Source organism: Nicotiana tabacum, chromosome 1, assembly GCF_000715075.1.
Source record: "Nicotiana tabacum cultivar K326 chromosome 1, ASM71507v2, whole genome shotgun sequence".
Classification (NCBI taxonomy): Eukaryota; Viridiplantae; Streptophyta; class Magnoliopsida; order Solanales; family Solanaceae; genus Nicotiana; species Nicotiana tabacum.
The window spans coordinates 221,007,760-221,031,695 of record NC_134080.1 but is presented as its reverse complement, the minus strand read 5'-3'; the positions used below and the strand labels follow the sequence as shown (position 1 = coordinate 221,031,695).

The window sequence follows — 23,936 nt, the reverse complement described above, 5'->3', positions numbered from 1 at the left end:
ATGTCCTTTATCATTACACTAAAACTTGCCTGATATAGAGTAGTTTATACATAACAAAAAAAAAAAAAAAGTTACTTTTACATTATTTTTGTCGTATAATTTTTTAAAACTACCTTATTAGAATTAGCTTAATTTCAATTTCAAAAGCTAGGTCCTCATTTTGAAAATTTTCATCCTCTGTTAAAGTTTATATTTGAAAGACAAGATTATTTATGAGGAATCAACTAAATTGGTCAAGAAATAATGTAGTGTTACGTGTTCAAATTTATTGTCCAATTAGGTGTTTCTTTCTTAGTAAACTATATATCAATAAACTAGGTTTCAAGTCCAAACAAGGATTGATTGCATGAAACTATGAAAGTTGGCTGGTCAATAACTCTCATACCCAGACGCTAAAAGTAGTTGAAATGAGGATGTTGAGGTGGATGTGTGGGCATATCCGGTTGGATAAGATTAGGAATGATGTTATTCGGGAAAAGGTGGGAGTGGCCCCTGTGAAGAATGAGATGCGGGAGGCGAGGTTGAGATGGTTCGGACATGTTAAGGGAAGTACAAAAGCCCCAGTAAGAAGGTGCGAGCGGTTAGCCTCGGTAGGTAGCAGAAGGGGTAGAGGTAGGCCTAAGAAGTCATGGAGAGAGGTTATTAGGCGGGACATGGCACAGCTGGAGCTGACTGAGGATATGGCCCTAGAAAGGAGGGTGTGGAGGTCAAAGATTAGGGTAGAAGATTCGTAGGTAGTCGAGCATTTCTCTTTGTCTTACTCAGTTCACTAGCATTAGTGTTAGTATGATATCTTCTATCCATAGATGGCTATTACTACCTAGAGTTTGACTGCATTCTTGGATTCAATCTTATTTTATCTTGTTGTTTTTCTTACTTGTTGCAATTGCCTTTTCTTTTTCAGTCGTTCTCTAGCCGAGGGTCTATCGGAAACAGCCTCTCTGCCCTTCCAGGGAGAGGGGTAAGGCTGCATACATCTTATCCTCCCTAGACCCCACTTGTGAAAAACTACTGAATTTGTTGTTGTTGTTGTAAAGGATTAATCATAGTTAAATCATAGTTATTTACATCAGGTAGCCGCTTTGTGGCCTATATTTTAAATTTACCATAATTTAAAAATATATTGTAAATCTAGCCACTATTGGCTACACAACATGCGACTTCTACTTCCTATCTCCTCTTCTTTTTCCTACATTTTATTATTTTTCTGCATCTTCTTCTTCCACCCTCTCTTTTTCTTCCTATTTCGTCGTCGTTATTTGCTTCTTTTAATTTTGATTTAAAATTTGACACAAGTACTAGATTGAAATTTATACCACAGGTGTAACAGTTCAAACTTGAGATTTCTTGTCTAAAGTTAACCTATGGTACTTTGACCTAAAGTTTACTTTTTTAGCTAAAGTTGCACTAATTTTTAATTTGTGGACATAACTTTTAAGAGCAGCCTTAAAAAAAGTGGCTATCTGTGCAAATGGCTCGAAAAATTCTTCGTAAAAATAAAGCCAGATAGCCAACTCTAAAGGGCTGCTATGTAGGAATTAGTCAGTGCGTCCTGTATTTCGGTTTTTCATTACAAAAATTATCTGAATTGTCTTGAAGTTAAGATTGTTAGTTTAAAAATTTTGGACAAAATAAGTACTGGCCATTTGCTAAATAGCATCCCTGAAAATGGCTATGTATGCACTTGCCTCACATTCTTCCATGAGATCCGACCCGTTTTAAGTTTCTGAACAGTACAAAAAAAGATCCAACGACCACTTACAATCGGGTCGAAATACAAATGATGTTACGGTTACTGAAGCACGGAAGAATTCCGGCGAGTGATCTCTCCCGCCGGTGGATGAGCAGCAGCTGTAGTAGGAAAACTACGGTGATGAGCTTCGGTGATGGAAGCCACGGGGCATTGGGCTTGCCGTCGTCCATCATTGGTATGGGCTCCGACGCTTACGAGCCCACTCCTATTCCGGGCCTTCCGCCCGATGTTGTTACCATCGCCGCCGGTCACTTCCACTCCCTCGCCGTTACTTCTGAGGGTCATGTTTGGGCTTGGGGCCGTAACAATGAAGGCCAGCTTGGCCGTGATCCTCTTTCTCCAAGGTCTTCTCGCCCCCTTTATACATGTGTTTGTATATGTATTTTCTATTAAAAATTAGCAAGTGTGTTTGTTTCATTTTAGCTTGATATGAGAAAATTGACATTGTTTATGTGCCAATAAGCTTTCTTTCTCTGTGTACATTTGGTAGCATATGGCTGGTAGAGAATTTTTGAGTAAATATGGCTAGTAGAAAATTGTTAATTTCGTTATCTCAATCAACTGACTCTTGTTAAACACAAATTTGTTGTAGCTAGGTACATGAATCCTCTATATCATTTGGCTTTATTCAGGAGACGTGCCCCGAAGTTAGTATTGAGGGGGTTGTTAAACTATTTTTAAGTTCGTTATCAAGCAACGAGGGTCGGATATAGGCTTTAAGAGGATTCGGCAAAACACAATAGCTTTTGCCCAAGCCCCTCCACTAAGCATGTACAAAAAAAATAGTTACTGAACTTGAGGTCACTTTCCTAAAATCCTGAACACATAAAATTCAAATCCTGAATCCGCTCAGTACTTGCAACCCTATTCAAAGAAACTACTCATATCTTTTAAATTCCAATCTGATAATGTCAAGTTTATGACATTGGGATTAACTAGTAAGAGGAGTTTAAAAGCTGAAGATTCATATATCTTAATTTTTTTCCCTTAGGGCATTTTTCTCTTAGAATTTCTTTAGTCTATGTCTATTTCTTCACCCTCAGTATTAAGGAAAGATCATCAATAAACTAATTTCAACCTACGCGAGTCACTAGAAGCTGGCTGCAAATATTACAGATGAAAGACAGTTGTCGGGAGGAGGCTATATCAATGAGTATTTAGTGGTCATTGGAAGTCCTTGTTCTCATTGAATCAATGAATTATAATACTTTCAGAAGGGTTATCCTCTAAGGCAATTAACTTACTTTTGTTTCTGAGGACACTTGGAAAACTCTGATGATTTGCTGCTATATATGTAAATGACTAACATTCCAAGAAAAATTCTGTCCAAAAGATGATCTTGACAATCTGATGTAACTGAAACCATTAGTTCCTTGATCTCTGGCAACAGAAAGTTGTAATAGCAGTGGACAACTGGTTTGGTCAATCAGACAACCACAGCCTACTTGCAAACTTCCTTTAAAGAATGTTGCCATGATAATGATGACAGAAGCACATTTCTCCATTGCACTGAAAATAGAGTTTGTTTTTCTTAATGCCTTATTTCTTTCTTCCTTTAGAATGTGTTGTGCTAGAATGTGGTATGAATATCCATTTAGTTTTTTCTCTCTTTTCTTTTCTGTGAACTAGAAATATTATGGAATTAGGTTTCTCGCTTCTGTTAGTTGTTTCGGTTGTAATGACAAGAAATTAAGCCCTCTTCATCAGGTGCTCTGTAGCCATGTGAATTGTTCTTTTTCTTTGTTGCATATTTTTATTTTCCGAAGAAACTACATACTTTTCCTCCTCGATTCTGGCTAACATGGAAATCCCTTTTGTCGACCTTGTTCAGAGAATCGTGGAACGAACCAAAAAGAGTTGAAGGATTAAATAAAGTGAAAGTTCAAGCCGCATTTGCATCAGGTGCCATTTCTGCTGCCATTGGAGACGATGGATCTCTCTGGGTTTGGGGAAGTTCCAAGCGCGGGCAGCTTGGTCTTGGCAAAGGAATCACCACAGCTGCCATACCTTCTAGAGTTGAAACACTTTCTGGACAAGACTTAGTTAAGGTGGTCATTCGAACATGCTTAAGGTAGAAGAATTTTTACTTGTCAAAAAAATAGGTGGAAAAAGTTAAACTGAAAACACATAATGATATGATGAACAATAATAACCAAGTTAAGTAGATGGTGAATAGTACTCAATTGCTTCAAGTTATTTTCGGAAGCATAGGCTTGTTGTCAATTCTTTTGGTGTTGGCAGGTATCATTAGGCTGGGGGCATGCTCTTGCATTGGCTGAGAATGGGAATTTGTTTGGCTGGGGATATTATTCAGATGGTAGAATAGGCAATATAGGAAGAGAGTTGGAGATCTCTCCACTGGAATCAAACAGTACTAAACTAAGTTCAGGAGAAGAATCTTCTGCAATTGAAGCTGCTGAGAAGTCAGTCATGGAAGCCATGGAGAAGGAAAAGGACATGCCTATAATTTGGGAGCCCGGTTCAGTTGAGGAGTTACATGGGTTAAAAGTTGCAGATGTGGCTTGTGGACTCGACCACTCTTTAGTCCTTTGCTGTAAGTCACATTATTTGATGTCTATATACTTGAAATGTGCATGAATATGTGGTGATGGTGGTTTTATTTTCTAATTTTAGGCGATGGGGCATTATTTAGTGGTGGAAGCAATGTTTATGGCCAGTTAGGAAGACTCAATAAAGACTTGGGGATGCGACCTGTTGATATACAATTCCGTCCTCTCTCTATAGCTTCAGGTTTAGGGCATTCTTTGGCAGTTTGTCATGGTGCTTCATCAGAAGCAACAGAAGACGCAACAAGAGTTGTATCTTGGGGATGGAACCGAAGTTCTCAACTCGGGAGAGAAGGTCCAGAGGACATTCCTCAGGTTGTAGAGGGGCTGGCTGGCGAGACGCCTATTTCTGTGTCAGGAGGACGTGCACATTCCCTTGCTCTCACAGCTAAGAAAGAGGTTTGGGCTTGGGGCTGTGGGAAGAATGGGAGGCTTGGGTTGGGCAGCTCGACTGATGAAGTGGAACCTATGCTGGTTGAATATTTGGAGGGTACTGAAGTTATTCAAGCTGTTGCAGGGTTGGATCATAGTCTTGTTCTGGTTGCTGAATAATGCAATGAGAAATACGGAGTACATAGTTGTAATTTTTCCTGAAATTTCTTTCTTCTGTTTGTGTTAGCTTCACTTGCTCTACTTCAATAAAATGGTAGAACCACTTACGTTTGCCGTATAAGATTAGCTTTAATATTGTCATTTACCACAAAGAGAGTGGTGAGCTCTTTGTGATGTAAACAAGCTCTAGGCTGTCAGCATAGTTTAAAATATGAGATTTTATAAATATTAGCTTTTGATTGTGAGAATGGCTTCTTTGCTTAAGGCATAAAGCGATTTGACTTATTTACAGATGTCAAACAGCCTCTTGCAGAAATGAAGGGTAAGATTGTGTACAATAGACCCTTGTGGTCTAGTCCTTCCCCGGACCTTGCGTATAGCGGGAGCTTAGTGCACCGGGCTGCCCTTTAAATTGTATAATCATGAAGGGAACTTCCTTGACTTATTAATTCATCAAACATTTCAGCTCTTCCCAAGTTGGGGTGTAATATTGCCTCCATTGTACATCATCTATATTTCTTAAAATTGTATTAGAGTAGGCTGTCTACATCACACCTTTAGGGGTGCGACTCTTCCCGATTCGCGCGTGAATGCAGGATGCTTTGTGCACCGGGTTGTCCCTTTTGTTCTGTAATCTTAAAGATGAATCCATCAAGCTGAAGATCTTAATCTTGAAATTTCTGAAAAAACTCCATGAACAAATGTTTGCTTTCAAAAATATCAAGAAGTAATGCTTGGGAAGTTCTCAAATATCAGTGTATTTCGACCATGAATGGGGAAAAGCATCCTGCTATTGAAGATAGAGGGTATGATCCTACAAAACAGGTGCTTCGTCTTCATCATCCCTCGGACCGGTTGATGAGATTTTGGACAATTGATATGAGCGAACATTTGGAATCATGAAACTGTCTGTATTAGCTCGTCCCTAGTGCCTCTGTACTGGCTCGTTCCTAGTGTCTTTGAACGAACTAAAAGGCCTCTCTTCAACTCTCTAGGTTCAAAAGTTTGCAGGACTATCATCTAACTGTTTCTCATCTTCTATATCTACCTCCAAGATTTCCTGGAAAAAGAAAAAGATTCAAGAAAAAGCATGCTACTATTTAAAAAGTTACCCACAAAAATGAAAGAACTACAACAACAACAACGACGACGAACCCAGTGTATCCCTATAAATGGGGTCTGGAGAGGGTAATGTGTACGCAGACCTTACCCCTACCTTATAAAGATAGGGAGGTTGTTTCCGATAGACCCTCGGTACAAAAATGAAAGAACTGAGCATCAATATTAAGGAAATTAACACTGATATTTTAAATACTCACTGGGATTCTTTGCTTCAAGTAATTACCCAATCTTGCTACAACAGTAGAACGTTTATGCCAAAACTTGCCACTTAGTCTAAGCTTCACATAAGGTCCATCTACTTCTGCTAGTTCTGCTTTCCCTGTAAATTTTATTTCCTTTTTTTAGTGCAAGAAAAAAAAAACTTAAATTCCATTATTTCGCTCAAGGGTGTAAAGCTTAGAGATTAATGAAGTTAATGAATTTATGCGAGATCAGAGTTCAAATTTCAACAGAGGTAAAAAAACGTTGGATGATTTTTTTCATTTGTCTTAGCTCCCGTCTGGCCGTAGGGCTTTTTCTTGAAAAAAAAAAAAAAAAAAACTTTTTAAAAGAATATTTTGAAAACATTATTTGGTAACAAGTGACCAGTTTTTTGGACAGTTTTTGAAGATGAATTTTTTGAGTTTCAAAAAATGGTTTAAACTAGTTTTTGAAGTTTTCTACTTACAATTTCAACTTCTTTTTCAAGTAAAACGTATATCTAAATACAATTTCAATTTCCAAAAACAATTCACTTTATCGTCAAAAACTCTTTTTTTTCTTCAAGTTTCAACTAAATGTATAAACGCTAACGTATTCATGTACTAGTGAAATGTAGTGGGTATTTATTGAATAATAGGGTACATATAAGCTAGTCCGAATAATATGATTATAAAAAAAAGGACTTAAATTCAATTATTCTCTTTGATGAGAAATCACCTGTTATCCCAACTGAATTATCAAAAAGTTGTGCCAACTGCAGAACCCAAAAAAGAACAAATAAATAAGTAAAGAAGATTAATAAAACCAGACTCAAGAACTAAGGGCTCGTTCGATGCAAGGGATAAAGGATAATTAATACGGGATTAGATTTGATATAAGTTTATCCCACGTTTGGTTTGGATAAAATCGCAATATAATTAATCCCGTGATTAAATTTGTTATAAGTTTATCCCATTGTTTGGTTGGGATAAAATCACGGTATAACTAATCCTGAAATTAGTTATCTCGGGATTATAATATTATTTGTATCCCTATGAGAGGGTAGGATAATAATTCCGAAATAACTAATACCGAAATAATTATTAATCCTAAAATAACTTGTTTCCCAACTAAAAGATCCGTAAATCCATATCTCCGCTAGTTGAGACGAGTTTATCTCACGTTTGTTTGGGATAAAACCTAGTTCAATATTGAAAGAAAACAAAGGATATACCTCAGCCTTAGCATCTTCTAAGACTTGGATGATGTTGTCTTCTGTCAAATCAAGAGGTGAAACTGAAGCTGATATAGGCCTTCTTTTTCTTATTTTTGATGATATTTTTTGACTTTTTACCCTTGTTATTCCCCCATTTAGCTTTGAAATAGATAGTGTCTGAAAATTTGGTAGTAAAATAGAAGCAGAAGTGAATTTAGATAAGTGTTGTAGATGGCAGTGGTGAAGTTTCAGTGCCATCTTTTCTCTTGTTTTCCTTTCCTTTTGCAGTTTGTTATCCTTTCTTTTTTCTTTCAGATTGAATTTGTGGCTAGTAGCTATTGACTTAAGAAAAGCCTTCTCCCAACCACAAAAAAAATAAAATAATAATAATAATAATAAATAAAAAAAATCTTTCCTTATCCTTGCAACAATAACAAACTCAGTGTAATCCTATAAATGGGGTCTGGAGAGGGTAGTATGTACGCAAACATTACCCCTATCTTATAAAGGTAGAGCGGTTGTTTCCGATAGACCTTTGGCTCAGGGAACAGTAGAGATAAGATAAAACAGTCAAATAGTAAACAATGATAACAGCAATGCAATATGGTAAAAGAGTGCGAATGACACATCATGTAATAATAAAGAACCATGATACGATAATACAAAAATAATCCTAGTACTACTGGTAAGCCGAGGAGGAACACACTACTATCAGTCAACCTATGACCATAATCATCAACCTCCACACCTTCATATCGTGGGTCATATCCTCGGTAAGCTAAAGCAATGGTATATCCTGCCTAAGTACCTCTCCCCAATATTTCTTCGGCCAGCCCCTTTCCTCGTCCTTGCAAATTGCAAAATTTTTTCTCTTTTACAAATTTAGTTCAGCGGTGTCTATATATTTATAGGATTTGGCTACGAACCAACCTCGGGTAAATTAATGTAATCTATCTATATCTATACTATATTAAAAGTACAAAAACCCTTAACGAAATGTTGTTCGCCTTTTTTACCCTTTAAAATGAGAGTTCATACCGGACAAAATAGTCCTTTAGTTATTTTTCTATTTTAAAAATAATCATTTAATTGATTTCCTAATATTTAGAAATAATTATTTTCCTAATATTTAGTAGTTTGAAATCAACTAAAGTTTATATATCAAACCGTTTTTTATTTGAACTATATTTTGCCTTATTTGAATTTTGAACTATGAAAGGAGTTTTAATAGTTAGCTCTTTAAAATTCAATTATTTTAGCTTTCTTTTTCAGAACTCACAAGGAAAGAAAAAATAATACGTGTTCATCTTTTCTGTAGGTAAAAGAAGATTTTCGAATGCAGACCTACAAAAGATTAGTCAATTTCACAAAATAATTTAGGAGAAAATAAATTTTTATTAGTGTTCGTCTTGACTTGTGATTATAGAATATCTATATTTATCCCTTAGTGAAATATCGTTCGCTTTTTTTACTCTTTAAAAATAGAGTTCACATTAGATAAAATGATCATTTAATTATTTTTTTAATTTTATTTAAAATCTACTAAGTTTTATTTACCAAATCCTTCCTTATTTACACTATGTACAAAATCCTAATATTTAAAACTTAAAAGTCTACTCAGATTTCACCATTTCAATTAAACACAAACGTAGAATAAACATATATAATTGAACACTAACCTAAATATCTCAACTTTTATGCAAATTACAACACATATAAACCAATGGACGATGGAGTAATCATTAAAAGATAGTGAATACTTATGTAGGCCTACTTATATAATTAAACTAGTCTTAGGGTACGCGCTTTGCGCGTGTATCCTATATTCGTGAATATACGATTTTGAGAAAATCTCTCTCTATCTTTCTTATATATACCACATAATATATTTGAGTTGTAAAATACAAATTAGAAAAAGTAATCTATCATCACATAAGTCCTCAAATGTCTTATTATTATTTTTTTCTCGTTTGCCTCCGCCAATGTTGAGTTAATATTTTACAAGAAGTAATGTATAAAAAATATAGGGAGTTACCATTCTTTATAGTGAATCATGAAAAATTACAACTCATTTAAAATATGTTTTGTCTTCTAATGTTTTATTCTTGTCGATTCAAGTTTGCTCTATCTCTAATTTCTCTTTTCACCAATATTTTTCTTATAAAAATAAATTTATGTACCATATGAGTTTTATCAACTTGAAAAATAATTTTCGTATATGAATAGTTTTAAAAGAAGTGAAATGAATTTATTTTGCTATTAATTCTAAAAACTCAAGTATTTATTTAAAAAATCGTTTATTTTTATTCATATTTTAGTATGAAATCGTCAAGAATTTTACATTTTTAACTATAGTTATAATTTTATCCAATAAAAAATTATTTTTAAAGGGTAAAATATCTATCTAATATTTTACTTTGGATCATCATATTTGCAGAATTATTAGTGTTATTGACTCTTGTCAATCATGTCTCTTTATCTCTCGTTTAAAGTCTAAAATTTTTTACTATAAGTTCCAGATTATTAATGATAATAAAATTATTATGTACCTTAAGAGTTATATTAGTTAATTATCTTTTTCAACAAATTTTCTTATTCACTGTTTTCTTTCATGGGTTTGGGAAGGATATACTTTTAAAGACCTTGAGGTTTAACCTTTACATCACTAAAATTAGGGAGTATACTAACTTTTCATCACCAAACATTATAAAGAACATTCATAAGCATTATGAAATTAGAAGATGAAGAGAAAATCAAGTGGTTGGTATAAATGGGGCAACTTGGTAAGCATTATATTTTAGAAATATTTATAAAGTTCAATATAGATATTAGTAGTTTTTACTACATATTAGTAGTTTTTACTTAGTTAAAATATAGAAAACATTAATGATCAACCTATTTTTAAAATTTCAAACTCCTAAATATTAGGATTTCAAATTTCTAAGTATTAGAAAAATAACCTAAATAACAATTTAGTCCATTATGAAATTAACAAAATAAAAGGTAAAAAGCGAACGATAATTTCTTACTTATTCTTTGTTGACTTTGTTATTTTTGGTTTCCTTGTTCGTCGTTTATATCCAAACTCATTTTTCTCATTTGAACTGATGATATAATAATTTTGATCAAATTTTTCAACTTAAAGAGAAGATAATATATCTTGATATTATCGATTATTCTTTGATCCAAAGAAAAATTATTAAAGTGTGTGCAACTTAGTTTGGTGATATTCAATATTCACGATTGTTATTAGATCTTGATAAATAAGGAATTGAATTTAAATTTTTTCTTTACTTCTTAGGATATGAATTTGACTAAAGATTATTTTACGCAATTCAGATAAGAAAATAAGTTATATAAGTTAAAATTTTGTTTGATGTTGAATTTCTAAATATTAGAACTCCCTCCGAATAATCCAAATAAATAAAGATTAATAGCAAAATGTTAGTTAATTTTAAAGTTTTAATGTTATAATATAATTTGAATGATATAATATCTGACATAAAATATAACTTACATGTTATCCATCATTAATGATTAAAAGATTTACATTAAAAATAGCAAATTTATAAGTCAACTTAAACTCGTTGCGCACATGTAAAAATTTGGATTAACATTGAAAAATGCTAATGATTCCTACAAAAATTAAAACGAAGGCAGAAACTTGCAAAAGTCTTCTTTTATAATTCTAGAAGTGTTAAAACTTGTAAACATGAAAGAGTCAAATTTGAGAAAAATTGTTACACGATTTAAATAAGGAAAATATTTATAAGTAAAATTTTACTCAATTTAGATCCTAAATATTAGGAGTTTTTAGATACCTTAAAGGAAAAATATTTAATAAATAAAATTTAGCTTATCTTAAAGTCCTACATATTAGGTAAATAATTAAACTACAATTACAATTTTGTCCAATGTTAAAATTTATTTTTAAAGGGTAAAAAAGGCAAACGACATTTCGTTAAGGACCTTCGTGCTTTTAATGTAGTATAGATAAGGAACCATATATAAATAGTCAAGCTATATATGTCATATAGGAATGCTAAAATAAAAATATACTCGTGTACAAATTGATAATAGAGAAATATCGCATATGTATAGAAAATTATCAAACTTCTACAGAGTAGAGTGTCTTACTTTATTGAGTAATTAAATTATTAAGATCAATAATTAACAACAACAACAACCCAATAGAATTCCACTAGTGGGGTCTGGGGAGGGTAGAATGTACGCACACCTTACCCTACCCAGAAGGGATAGAGAGGCTGTTTTCGGGAGACCCTCGGCTCAGAGACAATAGATCCGTAACAACAACAGAAATCAGAAAAATAATATCAACATCGTAAAGTACAACAAATAAATGGAAATGCCAAAATGTAAAAGACAACAAAAATGTGAAATACAACAAAAACCGCTACTAGTCCTAGACAAAACACTATCAGGCTAGCCGGTGCAGCAAGGAGAAACGCTCGACTACCCCTAACCTACAACCCTAATGCTCGACCTCCACACCTTCCTATCAAGAGCCATGTCCTCGAAAATCTGGAGCCACGCCATGTCCTGTCTGATCACCTCACCCCAATACTTCTTAGGCCACCCTCTACCTCTTCTCATGCCTGCCAAAGCCAACCGCTCACACATCCTAACTGGGGCATCTAGGCTCATTAAGCGAAAGTACACGAGCAACGCGCGTATCCTAAAACTACTTTATATTAAAAGCACGAAGGCCCTTAACGAAATGTCGTTCGTCTTTTTTACCCTTTAAAAATTGAGTTCACACAGGACAAAATAGTCATTTTATTATTTTTTTAATATTTACGAATAGTCATTTAATTCATCTCCTACTATTTAGGAATGGTCATTTAATTATTCTCCTAATATTTATAAACGAAGAAAGTTTCTCATTTTTCTAATATTTAGGAATTATTTTTTAATTAATATCCTACTATATAGGAATAGTCATTTAATTATTCTCCTAATATTTATAAACTAGGAAAGTTTTTCATTTAACTCCATTTATATTTAGGAGTACCAAATTTCTTCTTTTAGGTTTCCAAGGAGGTTATTTTAGTTAATAAAATTCTGCCTAAAAGTTTCAATATTTCTTTAGTTAATAAAGTTTTGACGTAGGAAAGTTAGAAAAGTTTCGCTACCAGCTTTTTAGGACTAATTTTTTATAAAATATATTAGGTGAAAAATGAGCCTTTTGAACTTATTTGTGGATTAGGAGTCTGTATTTATTTAATAAAATTTTCTTTGTCTATTTGAACTATATATAATTTTACCCTGTATAAATTTTCTTTGTCTATTTACTCGTAATTTCAAAAGTGTATTGTGTAAAAGTAGTAAAAACCTAGAGATTGTACCTAAAAAATTAAAATTCATTGTAATTTAGTTTTTATGGATCCAATAATAAGACATCAGAGGACTGTCGTTGGACAACATTTTTTCATTTTTTAGGCACTTGCACTTTCATCAGTAATTTTTCTAATTACTTTTGTAAAGAATATTTCATAATGTTTAATCTTAAAGTTTTGTATACAATGATATAAGATACACGTGCAACACGCGTACCTAAAACTAGTTTAGTATAAATATACGGTGTGAGTAAATTTTTCGTCGACCTCATGCCCATCTATTAGATGACCATCTAACATTTTGAATTGAGTAATGGTAAGAAACTCCCGGTGAATCAAGACATACCCTGGGACGGATGCAACATAGGAGTGTCGGGTTCAACTGAATCCAATACTTTCGATGTGGAACCAGTGGCAAAACTAGGAATTTTCCCAAAGGTATTCAAATTTAAAAGAAGTGAAGAAAATTCCCAACAAAGGGTATTCAATATCTATCATATACCTCTAAAACGTAATATTTTACCTATATACACAGTTCAATTTTTCGACGAAGGGTGGTCATGTGGCTTCGCCTGTGCATGGATCAGATTTAGCATATTTCAGATCGGATTTCGAATTTTGGATTCTAGAAAATGCAATCCGAATCCGATCCGAATTAATATCGGATCGGATCAGATTTTAAAGTTTGGATCGGATCGAATTTTCGGATTTTGGATCGGATTATTATGCCTCAAAGTTGCAAACTCATATGTATATTTTCTTTGCAAAAGAGGCAATACAGTAAGAAAAATTCATGCTTATGCAATTATGAGAGTACTATGGCGCCAATATAGCTAAATCGAGCAATTGTAAAGGTAATAACTTGGAGGAAGATGTAAAGGAAGTACTGACTATCCGAAATTAAAGTTTAGTATTTATACATACCCTAATAATTTTGGATTTCGCATCGGATCAGATTGGATTAAAATTATACCAATCCGAATCCGATCCGAAATCCAAAATTTTAATAAACACAATCCGATCCGAAATACGAAATTTTAATAAACACAATCCGAAATCCGAAATTGAACGGATCGGTTCAGATTTCGGATATATGATCCAAATGAACAACCCTAGCTTCGCCACTGCGCGGAACATATATTTAGGTGTAAAAATCCATCAAAACTACAAAAACTAGTAAATATGAACTCATAACTTTAAAAATACAATGGGTTCATTGCTAAGAATATTAGAGGTTGAACCCATAGAGTTCAAATCCTAAATCCGCCTTTGGACATACCGGTTAGCTCTAGTTTAGCTTGACATCAGCCCTTTCAAGACTTGATCAGATCACCTTCTATAAGGCTTGAGGTGATAATTTTCGAATTCTGAACCAAAAGTTATTGTTTCCTCATCAAGCCTTTTCTTTAAACTTCTCCAGGTTCTCAACATATTGGATTGTATTAAGCCTCTATAAAGTGTCTCAAAGGTCACCTTGTGCGGCAGAAATCCTTTTTCTATCATTTCCATAAAGAATTCGCAGGCCGTTTTCCATTTTTGTTTCTCGCAAAATCCATGAACCAACAATGTATATGAATCCAAATCAGGCCCTGATCCAGAAGCCTTCATATCTTCCCAAATATCTCTGGCCAGCCCTATTCGACGCAATTTCAATAACATCCCTAACAATATATTATACGTACTCACGTTAGGTGGGCAGAGGGAACCAACAACAACAACGACCCAATAAAGTCCCACAAAGTGGGGTCTGAGAGGGAACCCTGCTTCATTTTCTCGTATAACCTCAATGCACCATCGACATCCTTCCTCCCTTTGTACTCTTTAAAGAAGCAATTGTAAGTTGCGGATGTGGGAGTCACTCCATTAGAAACCATTTGCTCGAGTAAAAGCTCAGCATCTTCAATCCTACCACAAGAGCAGAGGCACTTGATGATTGAGCTATATGTCACAATATTGGGCATATCCCTTTGCGTCTCATAATCCTTAATTTATCAAGTAATAACTCCGGCTTATGAGCCCGGCTATAGACATGAAGTAGTACAGAATAGCTGGTCACATCCGGTTCCACACCTCGTTCAGTCATTTCATCAAACACCTTCTCTGCTTCCCTAATTACCTGCTCAAATCTTCCTTCAGGATGCAAACTCGCTCTCCTGCAAATCCCATTCAACAACACATTGTAACTCACCACGTTCGGATGAATTCCCTTCTCCAACATCTCTCCTAGAAACATCCTAGCCATATCTATATTCTTCACCTTACACCAACCATATATGAGAATGGTATAAAATCTTACAATTGAGCTCCAATCTCCACTTCTCCTTATTGAACACTTGAGTAGCCACTTTAACATATCCATATTTACAAAGGGTGTCAAGAAGATAACAAAAATACGACTTCCACACTTGATCTTCACTTTCTTTATCCATAAATATATGCATTTCACTGAATGCCCGAATGGCTTGACGGGTCAAACCAGCAGAAATAAGCCTACAGATCAACAAATAGAAAGTAGTGAAGTTGGGTTTAATGCATTTCTGTTCCATTAGGATAATAATCTGCCACGCAACATCGAACTGGTGGACTTTGAGATTCAAAGTGTTGGAGTCGAGGGAGTAACTGGGAATACTGGAAAAAGGAGAGGGCAATTTTGGAAGAATTTTTTAAGCGGAGGAGGGTTTGATGGACCAGGAAAGGGGTGAGAGAAATGCCGTGGAGCTGAAGAGAAGATTCCATGGCGTGAAATGGATTGTGGTGTTGGACGAGCACTTGGGAAATCAATTCGGCGTCGTTTGAGGGTTCCAATTGCGGCAGTGACGGCGGCCGTTGATTCACTTCTGAACAACACCAGAAGCGGAGGAAATGGAGATAAGTAAGAGCCAGCATGGCTTAGCTTATTCAGATTAGCTAATAAGCATTAGGTGCTGAAAAGAATTTTAAGTGATGAAACTGATTTAAAAATAAATAGTTATGTATTTGGATAAAAGTGCTAAAATTAATAATATGCAACTGAAGAACTGTGTATACGAAGAGTTTTGTTTTAAAAAAAAGTATTTTAGGGATAGAATAGTAAATATTTTGGTCAAACTTAAAGTGTTTATAAGCTGAAATTTGATAAGTTGGGGGAGACCAACTTATGGCTTTTGGCTTATTTTTGACTTATAAGCACTTAACTTACAAGCACTTTTAATTTTACCAAACATGTGATAAGCCAAATAGTGCTTATAAGTCAGTTTGACCAGCTTATAAGCTTAGTCAAACACCCTCTAAATAGGGTTTTGGTTTTGGTTTTCGTTTTAGAGAAGAAGAGAGAACGGGCTTGTTCCATTTTGATCGTTGTAAAATTAAGGTTCGAAACGTAGTGGCAAATGAGTCTAAGGACGGTCTAGTCAGTTTTCAGACTGTTAATTAAAAAATAGACGGCGTTTACAAAGTCATTGAAAAATAGCCATTATTTTGCTGCAACATGTAAAGTTTCAGCATAATATACTGGAGATTGGTGCACCTACGTATGAACTTCCAGCATATTATGCTGGAACTCCAACACACGGAAAGCTCCTGCATGATATACTGGGAGGTTGGAGCATCAGTGTATGAACTTCCAGCATATTATACGGGACCACTATATTATGCTGGAACTCTAGTATATTATGCTGGAATATTTTTCGAATTTTGAACAGTGTTTTCGTTCAAATTTATCTTTACATAAAAAGTGGCTAAATTTCGATTGCTTTTGAAATTATGGCTATTTTTCAATTACCACTTGTAAATCTGGCTATTTTTGAATTTCATCCTTTTTTACTTAAATACAATATTAGATTTATGTCTTGCCACAGTTCGAACCTGCACCGTATGTTTAACCTATACATCACGCGTTATAATTTTACCACGAGATCAAAGCCCTTGGCCTTTATTATGAAACTAAATTTGAGCTTAATTACCTTATATTCAGGGGCGAATTTATAGCCCCAATAATGGGGTACGCAAACCCGTACTTTCACCGTTAAACTAGGTATTTTATGTACATATTTTTTAGAATTAGCCTAATATAATCTGTTGATATTATATTTATGTCTTGGCACAGTTCGAACCTACATCACGCGTTATAATTTTACCACGGGATCAAAGCCCTTGGCCTCTATTATGAAATTAAATTTGAGCTTAATTACCTTATATTCAGGGGCGGATTTATAACCCCTATCATGGGATACGTGAACTCGTGGTCTCACCGTCAAACTACATATTTTACGTACGTATTTTTTTAGAATTAGTCAAATATAATCTGTTGGCACCCATGCTACAAAAAGATTGAATGGTGCACTTGGTTGAATATTGGGTTATTTATCCTGAGGGACAAGGATCGATTTTTACTTAATATTTTTTTTCCTGTTTTTCTTAGTGGTGCACCCATATTCAAGAAATCCTAGACCCGTCTCTGCTTATATTGAAAAAATGCTTGTTTGTCAATAGAAATTGGGATAAAGCTTAGGGGTATGACATACTTTCTCTGGCCTACATTATTTGATTTTTTGGTAATTTTTACACATAATAAGGAATCCAATTTCTAACATTAATTAACAATGAAATTGACCATATTAACTTTTACTATCTCTTTAATTTGTTTATTGAAATATAACATATGCTTCAAGACTCTTTACTTTAAGGATAACTTTGAAAAAAAGGAATTAACTCCTGCTTGATAACTACAACAACAACCCAGTATAATCCCACTTAGTGAGGTCTGGGGAGGGTAGTGTGTAAGCAGACTTTACCCCTACCCTAGGGTAGAGAGACTGTTTCCAAATAGACCCCCGGCATCCTTCCCTCCAAGAACTTCCCACCTTGCTCTTGGGGAGACTCGAACTCACAACCTCTCGGTTGGAAGTGGGGGTTGCTTACCGTCAGAGCAACCCCTGCTTGATAACTAAAAAATTAAATATTGTGGCCACAAAAAAGGTCAATTTAAGTGGATGACCGAGGAAGTATACTAATTTTTTATTAGAAAAGCAAGCTCATATCAGTTTTATTTTCACCTGTTTTCTATCATAGAAAATTTACTGAGTGCAGCAAATTATAGAAGTTCTCTGCCATATCTCCAAGAAACAAAGATATATATCTTTAATATTCTCCATAAATGCATTAATTGGAGGATCTAAAGGGCAAACTGGCTCTTGTTGTCATTATGGAAAAAGAGATTTCTATATATGTTCTCCATAATGCATACAACAACAACAACAACCCTTAATAATTCCACTTAGTGGGGTCTGGGGAGGATAGTGTGTACGCAGACCTTACCCCTACCCTTGGGTAGAGAAGCTGTTTCCAAATAGACCCCCGGCATCCTTCCCTCCAAGAACTTCCCATCTTGCTCTTAGGGAGACTCGAACTCACAACCTCTTGGTTGGAAGCGAAGGATGTTTACCATCACAGCAACCTCTTGGTTCTCCATAATGCATAGTTAATACCAATAATGAGGTTGCCTTAATTTGTTGCATAGAAATGTGTGGCAAGTTTTTATATGCATTAAATGCCAAACTACCCAACTTCTTATCTAAGCTCATTATTAGTAAGTAGGGGCCATCTCTCTTGAATCTCCCTCTCACTTTCTCCATTGCCATTATCTTTAGTCAAGTATAGACAGAGGCGGAGCTACAATATTAGTTACGGGTTCGGTGCTGTAATGGGGTCACCACAAGGCCTAGAGGATGAAAATGGTAGCAGCAGCAGCATGCGCACGGCTGAGACAATGCTGCGCTTACTGCCCATGGCACTGTGTGTAGTGGCTCTTGTAATCATGCTCAAGAACTCCCAAACCAATGACTTTGGTTCCCTTTCTTACTCTGACCTTGGAACCTTCAGGTAACTATTTCCCTATAATTTTAAGTTTTCTGCAGGGCAACTTGGTGCACTAAGCTCCCGCTATGTGGGTGGTCCGGGAAAGGATCGGACTACAAGGGTATATTGTATGCAGTCCTATCTTGTATTTTTGTAAGAGGTTGTTTCCACGGCTTGAACTCGTGACCTCCTGGTTACAGGGCAACAACTTTACCAATTACGCCAAGGCTCCCCTTCGTGATAAGCAATATCGTAGACACCTTAAGTTTTACTAGAAAATTACGTTGTGCAGCTAGGTCAAATTTTTTTATGCATATATATTAAATCCAATTAGCTTATTCGTGTGTACCTCTCAGTAAATTCCTGGTTGCACCACTAATGATAGCATTAGTGATTTGACTAGCGAACTTGGTAAATTAGTAAATAAACTATTATAAAAAGGTTAAACTACAACGATCACGTAAATAAATCTTTATATTGTAAGTGTATACACACGCACATTATCTATTCCTCATATGTATATGTAAAATCATCATACTTCTGAATTTTCATATACTTTCTTGAGATAGCTATTAGCCTTCTTTCATGTTCTATCTATCCCTATGGAAATTCTTTTTTGTTATGAAAAAAGTCTGAAATTTAGCAAAAATTGACCCCGATGGTTGGTTTCCAACTTGTAAATTAAATAGCAACTTGCATAATGTTATCATAGGAGGAGCCATGAATTGAACTTTAAGGGTTCTAAATTCATAAGATGGCGACATACGGTGTTAGTCATTGGGTTCAGAACTTTATTTTTGTATATATTTAGTGAAATTATTAATATAAATACAGAATTTGGACAAACGCTACTGAGTTCGACTGAACCTGTACTTCAGCCTCTAGCTCCGCCCCTGAAGCTATGTGGGTGAAATGTTTGAATCTGCTGCAGGTACCTTGTACATGCAAATGGAATTTGTGCAGCTTATTCCCTTTTATCAGCTATAGTATCAGCTGTTCCTCGTCCTACAACTATGCCTAAAGCCTGGACGTTCTTCCTCCTTGATCAGGTTCTTTTCCCATTTATAGTACAACAAACGTCGATCTTATTCAAGTTTTAAAAGCATTCCTACATCGATTAGACAATAAGTCTTTCTTTCGAGTTTAACATTTATACACTGACAGTATAAAGAATTTACTTTCAGATCTTGACGTATGTAATATTAGCTGCTGGAGCTGCATCAACAGAGGTGGTATATTTGGCGTATAAAGGCGACACGGCTGTTACATGGAGTGAAACATGCGGTTTATTCGGAGGTTTCTGCAGAAAGGCAACAGAATCTGTGGCCATTACATTCATTGTAGGCCTTTGTTATGTAGGGATTTCTCTGCTTTCCTCTTACAGACTTTTCAGCAAATATGATGCACCAATTGGGGACTATAAGAACAAGGGAGGAATTGAAATGGCTACTTATTGAGATGAATATTGGATTGTCTATGTATCAAGATATCCATTGTATTGATAGCTAAATGAGTACTGTCTCTAATTTTTGGCTGCACTGTCCCATGTATACTGCAGAATGAAATAAATATTGACCTAAACGAGTTGCTTCACTTCAATATCATTTATCATCCTCTAAACATGAAAACTTAACTAAAGAAAAGGAGCACAAAGCATATAATACAACAACAACCAGTATAATCTCACTTAGTGGGGTATGGGGAGGATAGTGTGTACGCAGACCTTACCCCTACCCTGGGGTAGAGAGGCTGTTTCCAAATAAACCCTCGGCATCCTTCCCTCCAAGAACTTCTCACCTTGCTCTTGGGTAGACTCGAACTCACAACCTCTTGGTTGGAAGTGGAGGTTGCTTACCATCAGAACAACCCCTCTTGTCTAAGCACAAAGCATATACTAAAACTTATTTGAGACTGCAAACTTACCAATATGCAAATAAAATAAAACACATTCACAAGGAAACACAAAGTTACGAAGGTTTTAATATACCAAATGTTGCACAAGATCTTGTTTTAAATTTGAGCTTTCCACATGACTCAACCATAGTGTGAGTTTACATTGAACTTGCCAATGCACCAACAAAGAAAGTTCATGCTGAAAAGCATTTTTTTTCACCATAGCTAATAGCTATTACATGCTAAATTTTGTACTTCCATAAGAAAAGGACTAGCTGCTTCTCTTGATCAATTGCGCGTTGACACTGAATTGGTTTCAAGCATCACCGAGCTTCATACTGCACAACTGCACCAAAACACCATAGCCTTAGGACACAGTAATACATGTAGAAATGAAGAAGGCTTGAGAAGAAAAAACACAGAGAATAAAATACTGTAGGTTGGATTCAATCCTAATGGCAAGAAAGTAGAGAAATGTTTCGAGACAGTGTCTACATCCTGATTTGTTGTAACACTGTTAATAAGACCTGAAACCTTGTACTAAGTAATGGTTCATTTAACTTTAGAATCTCTAGATTTACATAAAAGAAAAGCAAATATATGCATAATGTTATGAAATATAACTCAAAATAACAATAAGGAACAAACAAGCTAAGAGATATAGAGAGAGAAGAAATTCTTATTTCTTCTTCAATTGTATGTATTTTCATATCTATTATAAGGCCTTCATATAGGTATGAAAGGTAAAGAACAATATATCATTGAATATGTCATTAATCATTTGAGAGGAAGATTGTGGAGGAGGTTATGGAGTTACAATCATAACTACATAATTATTAGAGTATTGAGAGTTATGGAAATAATGGAAAAGGGTAGACATACACCATAATTTAATTTTCTTATAACATTCCCCCTTGGATGTCTATACATGATGTGCCTCGTTAAAACCTTATTAGGAAAAATTCTATGAAAAAAAATCTTAGTGAAGGAAAAAGAGTTCGCATGTTCAGAAATACACCTTTTGTTGTCCATGAAAAGACGTATTTCTAAACATGTGTATTTCCAATAATAGTTACATTTAGAGCCCGTTTGGACATAAGAAATTATTCCCTTTTTTTTCAAAATTTTTTTACTTTATTTCGAAATCAGCGTTTGTTCATAATTTTTCAATTTTCACTTAGAAGATGCATTTTGGAAATTTTCAAAAATTTGAAAACCTCCAAAAAGCTGTTTTTCAAAATTCACTCAAATCACTCACAAAACTTTAAAAACAACCCATAATTATATTCATGTCCAAACACAACTCTAAATTTTAAATACAATTTTCACTTGAAAATAAATTTTTCCCTATTTTGAAATTTTACAATTCTTATGTCCAAACGCCCACTTAGTCTTTTGCTTCAAGCGAAAAAATTGGTTTTTCCATTCTCCACATCAGCCGGTGCCAGCTCCACGGGCAAGGGAAACAGCGGGGATAAGGTATCGGTTGGTTTTGGGATGTTCACTTTTAATGTGTGGGTCCTTTGTCCAATAAGAAACCATAAAGCACTATGCACTCTACATAAGATAAAAAAGTTGGAAGTGGAGGAGAGAAAAAGAAGCAAAGTTAAATCACCTACAGCATATTTTTTAAGTCATTGTTGTTGCTATAGGCATGACAGATAATAAACACGCCACCAGAAATGTCACCTCATAAATGTTAAATATGTGTACTATTTTTCTTTCACTAGGATTTTTTCCAATAAGATTTTAATGAGGCACATTATCTATGGACATCCAAGAGAGAGTGTTATAAGAAAATTAAATTATGGGGATGTCTACTCTTTTTCATTATTTCCATAACTCCCAATACTACAATAATTATGGAGTTATGATTGTAACTTCATAACCTCCTCCATGATCTTCCTCTCAAATGCTTAATGACATATTCAATGACATATTTTTCTTCACTTTTTATGCCTATATAAAGGCCTTGTAATATATAGGAAAATACACACAATTGAAGAAAAAAGAAGAATCTCTTCTCTATATCTCTTAACTTGTTTTTCCTTGTTCCATATTGTTACTTTAAGTTATATTTCATAATACGTTATTCAACACGAGACTCTACCGTCTCACGAAGATCTTTGAGAAGACTAAAACGGGCAGCCCGGTGTACTAAGTTCCTGCTATGCGCGGGGTCCGGGGAAGGGCCGGACCAACAAGTGTCTATTATATGCAGTCTTACCCTACATTTTTGCAAGAGGTTGTTTCCGCGGCTCGAACCCGTGACCTCCTGGTCACATGTCAACAACTTTATCAGTTATTGCAAAGCTCCCTTTGTATAATCTTTGAGAAGACTAAAATATAATTTTTCTCAAATTTGTTTTTTTTTTTTAATTATGACTGATATTGTGAAAAGAAAATTTGTTGCTCTTGAAATTTCGGGCAACTATATGTGTTGGATGCTGAAATCCATTTAGATGCAATGGGTCTTGGAGACGCCATTAAAGATAAAAATAAAGCATCTACCCAAGACTGTGCTAAGGCCTTGATTTTCTTACGCCATCACCTTGATGAAGGGTTGAAAATAAAATATCTCACAGTCAAAGATCCACTTGTTTTATGGAATGGCTTAAAGGAAAAATATGACAACTTAAAGTTGGTCACTCTTCCACAAGCACGATATGATCGGGCTCATCTGAGGCTCCAAGACTTTAAGTCTTTTTTGAATATAATTTTGTGATGTTCAGAATTACTTCTAACTTGAAACTCTATGGAGATAATGTCGGTGACTATGATATGCTTGAAAAAACGTGCACAACGTTTCATGCCTCCAATATGGTCTTGCAACAGCAGTACCAAGAGAAAAGTTTCAAGAAGTACTCTAAGTTGATTTCTCTTCTACTTGTGGCGGAACGAAACAACGAATTGCTTATGAGAAATCACGAAAATCGACCCACTGGGTCTACATTATTGGCTAAAGTGGATGAGCTGTATTCACATTATGCTAAGCGTGGAAAAGGTCGTGGCCATATTCGTGGTCGTAGCCATGGAAAAAAATTTCTTGTTGTTAATCATTCCCCAAAGAAATATAACTTCCAAAAGTGGAAAGGGAAATATGAGAAGCCAAACACAAAGGATTCAGAAAATGCTATCGTTGCGGTGAAAAAGGGTATTGGGCAAATATTTGTCGCATACCAAAACATTTAGTTGAGCTTTATTAAGAATCTTTAAAGAATAAAGGCCATGAAGCTAATTTTGTCAATGAAAATGAAGTTGTCATCACCCACTTGGATGTGTCAGATTAAATTATGGTGGATGTCAACTCTTCTCCATTATTTTCATAACTTCCAATACTCTAATAATTATGGAGTTAAGATTGTAACTTCATAACCTCCTCCGTGATTTTCCTCTCAAAAGCTTAATGACATATTCAATAACATATTTTTCTTCATTTTTCATGCATATATAAAGGCCTT

At 34.9% G+C, this 23,936-nt stretch overlaps 3 protein-coding genes and 1 pseudogene across 3 annotated transcripts; 2 read left to right on the top strand and 2 right to left on the bottom strand.

Annotated features, from left to right (window-relative positions):
- The first annotated feature begins 1,734 nt into the window (after nucleotides 1-1,734).
- On the top strand, nucleotides 1,735-5,114 carry LOC107813665 (ultraviolet-B receptor UVR8). The gene is made up of 4 exons (XM_016638949.2): nucleotides 1,735-2,097; nucleotides 3,585-3,801; nucleotides 3,995-4,307; nucleotides 4,388-5,114. The coding sequence occupies exons 1-4, from the start codon at nucleotides 1,781-1,783 to the stop codon at nucleotides 4,870-4,872; spliced, it is 1,332 nt and encodes a 443-aa protein (XP_016494435.1). The 5' UTR covers nucleotides 1,735-1,780; the 3' UTR covers nucleotides 4,873-5,114.
- Nucleotides 5,115-5,523: 409 nt separating this feature from the next.
- LOC107813666 (uncharacterized) lies at nucleotides 5,524-7,712 on the bottom strand. Its single transcript, XM_016638950.2, has 4 exons — nucleotides 7,409-7,712; nucleotides 6,913-6,949; nucleotides 6,192-6,313; nucleotides 5,524-5,932 (listed from the first exon to the last, which is right to left on the bottom strand). Exons 1-4 carry the CDS (start codon nucleotides 7,646-7,648, stop codon nucleotides 5,870-5,872), a joined length of 462 nt encoding a protein of 153 aa, XP_016494436.1. The 5' UTR covers nucleotides 7,649-7,712; the 3' UTR covers nucleotides 5,524-5,869.
- A 5,908-nt stretch (nucleotides 7,713-13,620) lies between these two features.
- On the bottom strand, nucleotides 13,621-15,666 carry LOC107831826 (pentatricopeptide repeat-containing protein At2g13420, mitochondrial-like; annotated as a pseudogene).
- Nucleotides 15,667-18,324: 2,658 nt separating this feature from the next.
- LOC107831835 (CASP-like protein 2A1) lies at nucleotides 18,325-20,117 on the top strand. The gene is made up of 3 exons (XM_016659630.2): nucleotides 18,325-18,606; nucleotides 19,514-19,631; nucleotides 19,767-20,117. Exons 1-3 carry the CDS (start codon nucleotides 18,428-18,430, stop codon nucleotides 20,037-20,039), a joined length of 570 nt encoding a protein of 189 aa, XP_016515116.1. The 5' UTR covers nucleotides 18,325-18,427; the 3' UTR covers nucleotides 20,040-20,117.
- The last annotated feature ends 3,819 nt before the right edge of the window (nucleotides 20,118-23,936 follow it).

Excerpts from the sequence above, each read along its gene's own strand:
- LOC107813666 (XM_016638950.2), bottom strand. The coding sequence starts at position 7,648 with ATGGCACTGAAACTTCACCACTGCCATCTACAACACTTATCTAAATTC. Across the intron at positions 6,950-7,408 it reads TAGAAGATGCTAAGGCTGAG|TTGGCACAACTTTTTGATAA; the intron begins GTATATCCTTTG and ends TGGGTTCTGCAG. Across the intron at positions 5,933-6,191 it reads ACTTGAAGCAAAGAATCCCA|GAAATCTTGGAGGTAGATAT; the intron begins GTGAGTATTTAA and ends TTCTTTTTCCAG.
- LOC107813665 (XM_016638949.2), top strand. The coding sequence starts at position 1,781 with ATGATGTTACGGTTACTGAAGCACGGAAGAATTCCGGCGAGTGATCTC. Across the intron at positions 2,098-3,584 it reads CGTGATCCTCTTTCTCCAAG|AGAATCGTGGAACGAACCAA; the intron begins GTCTTCTCGCCC and ends GACCTTGTTCAG. Across the intron at positions 4,308-4,387 it reads CCACTCTTTAGTCCTTTGCT|GCGATGGGGCATTATTTAGT; the intron begins GTAAGTCACATT and ends TTCTAATTTTAG.
- LOC107831835 (XM_016659630.2), top strand. The coding sequence starts at position 18,428 with ATGGGGTCACCACAAGGCCTAGAGGATGAAAATGGTAGCAGCAGCAGC. Across the intron at positions 18,607-19,513 it reads TCTGACCTTGGAACCTTCAG|GTACCTTGTACATGCAAATG; the intron begins GTAACTATTTCC and ends AATCTGCTGCAG. Across the intron at positions 19,632-19,766 it reads CGTTCTTCCTCCTTGATCAG|ATCTTGACGTATGTAATATT; the intron begins GTTCTTTTCCCA and ends ATTTACTTTCAG.